The 10,332-nt window shown below is 46.4% G+C and overlaps 2 protein-coding genes across 3 annotated transcripts in view; one reads left to right on the top strand and one right to left on the bottom strand.

The window, feature by feature from the left end:
• Positions 1-1,704: 1,704 nt before the first annotated feature.
• LOC113925425 (tubulin polyglutamylase complex subunit 2) lies at positions 1,705-3,205 on the bottom strand. The gene has a single exon (XM_027600074.2). It carries the CDS (start codon positions 3,161-3,163, stop codon positions 2,285-2,287), a length of 879 nt encoding a protein of 292 aa, XP_027455875.2. The 5' UTR covers positions 3,164-3,205; the 3' UTR covers positions 1,705-2,284.
• A 5,298-nt stretch (positions 3,206-8,503) lies between these two features.
• EPHX2 (epoxide hydrolase 2) overlaps positions 8,504-10,332 on the top strand; it is a 66,042-nt gene continuing 64,213 nt past the window's right edge. The window contains exon 1 of one of the 2 annotated variants that reach the window (XM_027598796.2): positions 8,504-8,675. In XM_027598796.2, coding sequence (XP_027454597.1) covers positions 8,578-8,675 — 98 coding nt within the window. In that variant the 5' untranslated portion in view covers positions 8,504-8,577. The remainder of the gene's footprint in view (positions 8,676-10,332) is intronic. The other variant, XM_027598795.2, reaches the window with a different exon arrangement.

Raw genomic sequence — 10,332 nt, 5'->3', positions numbered from 1 at the left:
ACTATACTAATTTCTGGTATCTCATAGTAACTTTGCATGGGCTGCCATTGAACAAACTGTGAATACCGCCCTGTGATGGTTAATCTTTTTTTTTTGAGATTTTATTTATTTATCTGAGAGAGAGTAAGCATGAGTGGGGGGGAAGAGGGAGAGGGAGAAGCAGACTCCCCGCTGAGCAGGGAGCCCGACATGGGGCTCTATCGCAGGACCCTGAAATCATGACCTGAGCTCAAGGCAGTCGCTGAACCTACTGAGCCCCCAGGTGCCCCTGATAATACATTTTTATGCATGATCACCAAATTGTGAATATCAGGGATCAGAATCCTGCAGTTTTGGGGTGTGTTTGTGTCTCCTCCCAGGTTTGTCCTTGGAACCTGTCTGCTGGGACATGTGGGGACCTAAACCGGGTTCAAGTCCAGAGGCAATGAGGAGGGGTAGGGTGGGGCATGTAGAAAGTTGGCTTAGCTGGCCCGTGATAAATCCTTCAGGTGAAGTTGTTGTAGGAATTTCAGCTAAGGTAGGAACAAGTTCATCAGCTAGAGAAAGAAAAATATCTTCCCCTGCTTCCTGGTTTTTTCATGGGACTCTTCCCAGTTCTTAGAGTCTCACTTCTTTTCCATCAGTGCTATGAATTAAACTGATGCAATAATTAGGCAAATCACAGGATTTTGAAATCAAATTCTTTTGAACTTGGATTGTAGCCATCTTGTCAGTTATCCATTTATTGCCTGTCATCTCTGAATGTACCTTCAATATATGCTTTTTAAAGCATTTCTTCTTTAAAGTGTACACAATAGTAAGCTTTCTCAGTGAAGAGCTCCAGAGGGATTGCAGGAGGATGAGAGAAAGGTTTCCTGCAATTTCTAGCACATGTGGGGGCACCTTTCAGCTTCAGCCTGGCAGTCACGTCTCTGCAGCCATTTTGACACACAAACCAGAGCCCCAGGGAGACTGCGTGGAGCCACCTGTCCAGATCCCGCTGGCAAGCCCCTGCAAGGGCTACATGCAGCTGACTGTGGCCAGAGGGTCCCATGTGAGGAAGACTGCAGGACAAATAATTTAGAGAAGGCCAGTTGAGATAAGCAAGAGAGCGGTTGTAAATAAAGAAGAGAAAGGGTCCAAGGACTGACTTTAATCTAGAGATGAGGAAAATGAGGAGGAGCCAGCAGAGGAAACCAAGCAAGAGCAGTTTGCCGAGCAAGTGAGACCACCCCCTGCAAGAGAGGGTACCAGAGGCCAAGTACAGAGAGTGTCATCAGGAAGAGGAATGAGCAATCAGGCCAAATGCTAATGCCAAATCAGACGTGGTTAAGGTATAGAATGACCTACAGTTCTGGCAATGCAGAGGTTTTCTGTGATGCTGGGAAGAGGATTTTCAAGGAAGGGATAAAGACAAAAGCATGATTCAAATGAGTTCGCGGAAGAAGGGGCCGAGAAGGCTTAGAGTCAATGAGCCTCAACAACTCTGAAAGACTTTTGCTGGAAAAGAAGGAAATAAGATGGTAGTGGGAGAGAAATGTGGGCTCTCCATAGATTTATTCATTTTTTTTTTTTTTTTTTTTTTTTTTTTTACTGGAAACAACAAACTTTATAGGAAACTGAAAAGGACCAGTGAGAGTTATGAAAAATAAAAAGAACATACACAACTGTACCTTCAAGAATTTCCATGGAACATTATGACCCATCAAATTAAGGTATCCACATTCCCTAACAAAAATGAACTGATCTGAGTAAGGACAGCATGAAAATATTCTAATGCAGTGCTGCCCAACAGAACTTTCTGTGATGATGGAAATGTTCCATTATCTCTGTTGAATACAGAAGCTACCAGCCACATGAATACTCACAATGTGGCTAATGCAACTGACAAACTGAGTTTTTTATTTATACAGCCACCTTTGGCTAGTGATTACCAACTGAACAGCACAGTTCTAATGCCTCATGGGTCAAAATCAGTGGTTTCTTCAGGGGATTTCTCTAATCCCTGCTGCGGGGTGTAGACGGTTGGGGGTGGAAAGAGAGGAAAACTCTTAGCAGCTCTATTTAACTACTTAAACAAGTTCTGAAACTCTCCACAGCTCTCAGAGGCAAGGGCTGAGGAAAGGACTCTGGGGGAGACCTGAGTATGCCCTTGAACTCCTGGCTAATGCCAACGGGGGTAAAGGGCCTAGGACTTGGCTCACGCAGATGGGAAAAGGCCTATGGTGCCACTCACAGAATCTGAGGCTTGGGCCATCCGTGCCTGGAAATCGTTGCTGTAGGGCTGGCGGGGAGGTTGGGGTGCTCATTTCCGGACAGGGTTTCCAGGGCTAGAAGAGGATTTAGAGGTGGTGGGAGGACCCAGGGGCCCTTTCTGGCCACCTGCAGGCTGGACTGGCCCTTTCTTTTTGGGGATTAAGGTCTTGTTCTTGCTCTTGAACACTTTGCTGGGATCCAGCTTGTTCACGAAGCAGTTGGTCTCTTCTGCAAGTAGGTCTGTGTTGTAGGTGATGGGTTTATACATGTTGAACCACTGCTTGGCCTGTGGGCTAATGCCATAGCTGGTGAAGGCGTACTGCCACTGCGGCAGGCCCAGGTGCGTGATGAGCAGCCGATAGTAAGCAGTGAAGGAATCGGTGAGAAAATGCCAGTATAACGCTCTGTCCAGGAACCAGATCTCAGCGTCTTGGGCTAACGCTGGTTTCCCTCTTTTGTAGACAAGGCAAACCTTCCCATTCCCATTGCAAGGATCCAGCTCAAATATCACACTGCGAGAATCAAAGTGAGGCTTCTCTGGCTGGTTCTCACTGGCTTCAAGTGCATCATCCTCCAGGTCTGCCAGAGTTGGTGCATTTGGGAGTGAATACACGGAAGACTGGTTGAGTTGAGTCAGTTTTGCGATGCTATTAATTGCCATGCTGCCCAATGGAATGGTGTGCTCATCCAGCTTCACACTCCATGTCATGTGGAAGCCATTGGTCATCAGGTAAAAATTCTTCACATCCTCAGGTAGCACACAGTTATTTTTTTGTTCCCATGAAGAAATCATATGACGTTCAGCAGGTGGTTTCTCTATGATAGTCACCTCTGTCACACCTGGGGAAGATTCTAGGATGCGGGTGATCCCCAGGGTCAGCTTCTCCAGGTGCGGCTTGCTGCAGCCCGGGGGCGGCGTCTCCTCCATGACTCGCGTCCCCGCTCCGCGCGCGGCGGGGGCAGCGGCGGGGACGGATATTCATTTTTTTTAATAAGTGAAGTTACAGACTGTTGGTGTCTTAGTCTACTTGAGTTGCCATAACAAAATACCGAAGACTGGGTGGCTTAAAGTACAGAAATTTCTCTCTCACAGTTCTGCGGTCTGGAAGTCCAAGATCAAGGTGCCAGCAGGGGGCGGTTTCATTCTGAGGCCTCTTGGCATGTAGCTGGCCGTCATCTGGCTTTGCGCTTACATGACCTCTTCTGTGTCTGCACAGAACAAGAGAGCAAGCTTTCTGGTGTCTTTTTTTATTTTTATTTATTTTTTTAAAAGATTTTATTTATTTATTTATTTATTTGTTTATTTATTTATTTATTTATTTATTTGAGAGAGAGAGAGAGAGAGAGAGAGAGCATGGGGGGGAGGATCAGAGGGAGAAGCAGACTCCCCACTGAGCAGGGAGCCCGATGCAGGACTCAATCCCGGGACTCCAGGATCATGACCTGAGCCGAAGGCAGTCGCTTAACCAACTGAGCCACCCAGGCGCCCTGGTGTCTTTTTTTATAAGGACACTAATCTCATCATGAGGCCCATCCACATGACCTCATCTAACCCCAATTTCCTCCCAAAAGCCCTACCTCCAAATACCATCATATTGGGCATTGGGGCTTCAACATACAGATCTGGGCGGGGGGCGGGGGAGGAGACACATAAATACATCCAGTCCATAACAGTTGGCATGTGAATGGGATGATCCAGGAGAGGAGATCATGGATGGTGGAGTGAGAAGTTGTCCTTCTGCCTACAAAGGTACCAAATTCAATGCCTCAGTGGAAGAGTCAAGCTTAGGCAGGAGCAGAGGCAGCTGTTCAGGGCAGCTGGAGAGAAGGTACAGGTAGATGAATCAATAGAGAGGTGGGGGTTTGTGGAAGTTTTCTGATTGCTTCAATTTTCTCAGTGAAATGGGAAGCAAAGAGACTGGCTGAGAGTGAGGATGGACGGAAAGCACTGGAGGCTGAGGGGAGAAAGGAATGTGTCCTTTGGTCTCCCAGGAGATCAGGAGAGAGAGCTGACTAGGGAAGAGTAGTAGAGTCGTTGGGTCCAGAGTGGTACAATCGGCTGAGGTGAGGTTAATGTTATGGGTCTTAGGGAGGATTTGGGAGCAGCGATAAGGACTAAAAAGGTCTTCCCCCTCTCCCCCTGTCAGTGGCACACAAGCGGAGGAAGAGAGAAGAGGGAAAATAGGTGCCTCAGAGGAGAGCAACATTTGAGATCAAGCAAGAAGAGCAAGAGAATAGAAAAGAGGTTGAGGGAAAGAGTGGATCTTGCTGATAATGACCCTGAAGTTCCAAAGGGCATGGTGAGTTCCAGAAGGTTCCAGAAGGCACAGTAAGAAGGGTTTTGGGAATTGGTAAGGGGTGAGAAGTGCCTACGCTGGCTGATTTAGGCAGGGAATATATTTAATGATAGGCTATTGGTGAGGCTCTCAGGAAGCTTGGAGAACCAAACTTGGAAAACCAGCAGTAGAGAGGGCCAATACCAAATTCACACAGCAGAACCGGCCTTGGGAACACACCGCTGTTCCTGTTGCTGAATGCTGAGGCCTGCATCATTCCTGCCAGCTGGGACCCCTGGATACTGCTGCTGTCCCAAAACTGCCAACCCAACCTTCTCCTCTGTCCCTGTTCCTTTTACCAGCTCCTGCTATCAAGTCTGGGCTGGGTGCATCCGATTTGCTGAGCCTAACTCACAGAACTTCACCCTAGCTCAAGGCAGGCTCACAGAATCTCAGGGAGGACAAGAGAAGCAGGCTTGGAAACTACACAGCCAAGAACGTAATGACAGCAAACCATGCCATGGTACAATTTTTACGAAGCCATCATTGTGCCACTGCATCCATATCAAGTATCCAGGACTAGACTGGAGAAGCTCCATACTGTCCTCTCCAGAAAAACTAGATGCATCTGCTTTGCCATTGTTGGTACATTTGTTGCTTCAAGTTGCTCATTCCATACCCAAATCTCAGGCCAGAAGGTTGATGGGCAGAGCACAAGTCATATGACCAGCATTAAGGAAGCCCAGGAAAAACGGTGTTTGTGGAGTCTAGCTTGCAGAGGTAGAACTCAAAATGTGAGAATTATCAAAATAGATGTTTGAAGGACACTGGGCATCTCTGAATGACAGATGTCCACTGTAGAGTAGAATTTTTCAAATATAGGAAGAGGTTATAGATGTTTGGCAGTCAAAACAAAAAACCAACTAAGAAAAATGACAAGTAGCCTCGATAAATATTACTAATGTCATTCTCATTGCTCCAGAAGCAACTAGAAATTCCTTGAATTCATCATTCCACTACAATGGAAGCTTCTTAGTCCCTAATTTTGTCTGTTGTATTTTCCAATGAATCCCAAGTGCCCAGAAAGTGCTTAATACATAATTTTCTGAATGAATTAAAGAAATTCATTTGCTGCACTAAAGAAAGACAAAGCATCAGGTGGAATGTGGGTTCAGAAAACTACCAGAGACAACTTTAATTTAGCATGATTCAAACACCTACAGTAGGAGCAGCAGCAGTGTGAGATCCTTTCTCAACCAGCAGGAATTAAATAGAGTGTTAAAATAGGGTTGGAAAACCAAGGTCTAGCAGGTGGTGGGAAAGGGTGCGGTGGCAGGAAATCCAAAACAAAACCAGATATAAGTTTACTGTAAGTTCATTGTGAATCTAGTGATTAGCATGAAGTGTAACTTCTGCATTTGCACTACCACATTCGTCATGTTTTTATGATTTCATGCTATCACCTCAAATGCATTTTATAAATATTAAAATTAGCAGACAAAAGGGTTGTGATTTACATTTTAAAAAGATACCCTGTTTCCAGAGCCCAGCTGAGTGAGCTCTTACCTTCCTCTATGTTGGCTGGCAGAAAACCTAGGGGAAGTGTGACCCATGAGAAAGAGCAGAGCACAGTAAAAGGATTGAGACCACTAAACCTTGGCTAAGCAGTTCAGCCAGGAAGTTCTGCAACTCATAAGGTATTACAAAATATTCCAGACCAGATCACTTTATCAGCGTAAACGCTCCTGAATAAACAAAGGTCCCTGTAAGAGCTTCATAGTTTCCTCTTAACCCTCAATGATCCCCATCTTAAAATGGGGTCTCGTGTTCTGTGTTTCTTACTTTCCTTCTCAAAAGGGGGATTTATAAAATCCAATTCTGTTAATGTGTCCTTCCTCTTTGCTTTGTTATGTTTACAAACATATATGGATATGTATTCCTAAATGGTACACCTGTGAGGCAGCAGAAATCACTCTAGTTATTAAATAGAGAGAGCTTTAATACGGGATATTAGGAACCTACAAAACCTTTGAAAGTAGTGGAGAAGTCAGCTCCCGGGTGAGCCTTTAAGAAAGACTGCCAAAAAACACCACTGAACCTGAAGCTATTACCTTTGCCCTAATCATCCGGACATCACTGGGACTGAGTTCAAGAGCACACAGCTTAAAGGGGAACGGGGAATCCAGAGGCGACTCCAAGTTCTTTGGGCTAAGTAATTAAGTGAATGGGGGTGCCATTGAGTAAGACTAGGAACGTACTGGGGAGAACAGGTTTGAGAGGTGGGAATGCAGCAAGAGTTCTGTTTTGGTCATGATAAATTCGAGATACCTGTTGGACATTCAAGAGATGTGGAGTAGGAGGTTGGATATGCAAGTTTGGAGACCAAAGGAAAGTCTAAGTTGGAGATTTAATTTAAGAGGGTTCATACTCTACAAGCCATGTTACAATTTGTTTATTTAATTATTATTTTTTTAAGGCTCAGTTTTGCTTTTGAGATCACCAACTTCATGAGAGATTGTTGTAGTCACTTCTTTACCTCTCTCAAACCCAGGTAATCCAGCTCCTATCTCCAAAACCACTAAAAGTGTTCTGAAGGAGGTCACCCAGTGTCATCCAAATCCAAAATCGAATGGCTTTTTCCAGTTCCCTCTGCTAAATTTGGCATTGTTGACTACATACTTCCTACTTCCTACTTTGTAGGGGTGGATTTCAGAAAGCACTAATAACAGCCTCAGACAGATCCCAGATGAGGTTATAAGGCAAGAGACGTAAGCATGGTCAAAGTTCACCAGAGCAAAACACCCAAAGTGGACTCATTTTTCTTCTTCCACAGATTGATAATTGGTAGATACAAAGAATGTTGTAGATGAATACCTCTTGATTTCAGTAAGGTATCTGATGATCTTTCACAACATTCTTCTAGCTAAATGGGGCAGAATATCTTGGATAAATTCAGAGATGACACATTAAACAGAGAGGTCTCTGGTGTTTGTGTCTTGAGGCATGCTCCTGGCAAGCTGGGACACTAGGCCCAAAGCATGTTTTAATTCACAGAGCTACACTACAGGCATGAGGAGTCCAGCAATCCTCAGGCAAGTACAACTCAGACACTCTTAAGCAAAGTCCAGAAACAAAGGAGCCAATAGTGTGGAATCTGTGATTTAAAACAAAGCTGGAACATTTTTAGGCAGCATTAGTACAAGGAGAATGTTCCAAGAGGTAATAAGTACTCCAACTTTACTTCTAAGCCTCATCCCAACAAGAGATTGGTGTAGATGTATTCTGAGTTGGCATACGGTATCTGGAGCATATTTTATTCTTTTTTTTTTTAAAGATTTTACTTATTTATTCATGAGAGACAGAGAGAGAGAGAGAGAGAGAGGCAGAGGGAGAAGCAGGCTCCCAAGGAGCAGGGAGCCCGATGCGGGACTCGATCCCAGGACCCTGGGATCATGACCTGAGCCGAAGGCAGACGCTTAACCATCTGAGCCACCCAGGTGCCCTGGAGCATATTTTATTCTTGAAACACATTTTGCCTCGACAGATAAGTGTGTGATGAGGGGAGCGTGGTCAGGATAGTGAGGCATCCGTAAATATATGCACCAAAAGGAGGGGCAACAAAGCTATTAGTTTAGTGGATATGCCAATGGAAAGGAACATGGAAGGATCCAAACACTGAATGAAGCGCGCGCGCGCGCGCACACACACACACACACACACACACACACACACACACACACACACACACACTTTAAGGGGTCTGTGGCCCCTGGCTATTTCTCAGACCCCTTCTCTGAGGCCTGCCCCCGACCAGTGAAAGTCTGGCAAATTCGTGTGAAGCGGTCAGCTATCACGGGACTCGAGCCCGGGAACTCGATGCCTGGAGGCGGTGGAGATAGAGCCCGGGCTCACCCCGTCGGTCGCCACCCCTGCGGGACCAGGCCAGGGGGCGGGGCGGGGCGGGGCCCGGGTGGACCAGTGCGAGGCGAGGCCCGGCGGCCAGCCGCTCCGAGCCAGCTCCCCGCCTCCGTGCAGCTCCGGGCGCTGTCTGCCTCGGTGGGCCGCCATGGCGCTGCGTGCGGCCGTGTTCGACCTGGACGGGGTCCTGGCGCTGCCCTCGGTGGCCGGCGCGTTGGACCGCACGGAGGAGTCGGCGCTGCCCAGGTAAGGGAGCCGGCGCCGGGGTCGGAGCGGGAGAGTCGGCGCCGCAGGGGGCGGCCGCCCCCGCTGAGAAGCTGCCTCTGGGCACTTCACATTGCTGTAGGGTGAGAGCCCTGCGAAGGTTAAAACAATTACCCGGCCCTAAAAATACCCATGTATGCGACTAGACCCATTGTCTTTCCAAATGCTAAGTAATTAGATGTCTCTAAAGACTCCAAAATTGCCCTCTATATTGGATTCTTTTCCTAAAGTGAGAGGAATTGCTCTCCGCGCTAACTGCTGCCCCTTAATTCTGTGTAATGGAATGGGTCTTTAAAGCCGCGCTGAAGTTGGGAAAAGAAAAAAAAGTTCTGTGCCTTGCGGGTTTACTTAACTATAATAGCAAACTAGAGAAACAGCCCCAAAGCCTAATCACTGAGAAATGAACTAGGAAGCGTCACCAGTAAACCAGGAAACGGGATGAGCTTTCAGATCGGGAAAGACCTGTTAATGATATTTGAAAAAAAACAAACCCACCAGAATGTAAAACAATTTATACAACATGGTTTCAATTATGGGGCGGGGGGGGGGGGGGGGGCGAAGCTACATGTAGAAAAATGTATGGAAGAAATATCCCAGAATGTGTTTGGGATTATTAATCCCAGATGAGATTATGAATGATTGTCTTCATTTTTCTACTTTTTTGCATTTTCCAGTTTATCTGCTTATGAACATATGTTTCTTCTATAGTCAGAAGGAAGGAAAGCATATTTGTTTACAAAGTTAAGAAGGGAGCGCCAGGGTGGCTCACTTGGTTAAGCGTCTGCCTTCCATTGGCTCAGGTCCTGGGATCAAGCCCCGCAGGGAGCTCCCTGCTCATTGGGGAGTCTGCTTCTCCCTGTCCCTCTGCCCCTCCCCCCACTTGTGCGCTCGCAATCTCTGCCTCTCTCTCTCTCTAACAAATAAATAATTTAAAAAAATTAAGAAACAGGGGCGCCTGGGTGGCTCAGTTGGTTAAGCGACTGCCTTTGGCTCAGGTTTTGATTCTGGATCGAGTCCCGCATTGGGCTCCCTGCGCAGCGGGGAGCCTGCTTCTCCCTCTGACCCTCCCCCCTCTCATGTGCTCTCTTACTCTCTCTCTCTCTCAAATAAATAAAAAAGATTTAAGAAAGAAAGATAGATAGATCACCCTGGCAACACCCAAGGAAGACTAAATTCTAAACTACTGGCAAGGATAAGGAGCAGGGTGGAAGCTTTGAGAGTTCGGTCTTGTTTTGTTTCATGGCAAATTAATGCTCAGAGACTGTTTCTTTTGGCAGCAATTTCTTTAACCCAGATTCACTAGGGGTATTTCACAAGCCTGTAGCATACAGGATAATGCCCCTTCATAAACCAATACACAGCATACTCCCAAACAATGATAGATTAATCCCATTATTGTTCCAGTCAAGGGGGAATCTGAAAGAAATAAAGCCCAAATTCAGTTGAGATGTACTTTCACTTATTTTTTTAAAGATTTTATTTATTTATTTGAGAGTGAGAGAGAGAGCACACGAGCTTGGGGGGGGAGGGGCAGTGGGAGAGGGAGAAGCAGACTCCCCGCTGAGCGGGGAACCTGACCGGGGCTCGATCCCAGGGTCCTGGGATCATGACCTGAGCCGAAGGCAGACGCTTAACGACT

Source organism: Zalophus californianus, chromosome 2 (genome assembly GCF_009762305.2).
Source record: "Zalophus californianus isolate mZalCal1 chromosome 2, mZalCal1.pri.v2, whole genome shotgun sequence".
Lineage (NCBI taxonomy): Eukaryota > Metazoa > Chordata > Mammalia > Carnivora > Otariidae > Zalophus > Zalophus californianus.
Note: the sequence above shows the minus strand (reverse complement) of the source record. Positions and strands in the feature narration are given on the sequence as shown.

Coding starts and splice junctions, on each gene's coding strand:
- LOC113925425 (XM_027600074.2), bottom strand. CDS start 3,163: ATGGAGGAGACGCCGCCCCCGGGCTGCAGCAAGCCGCACCTGGAGAAG.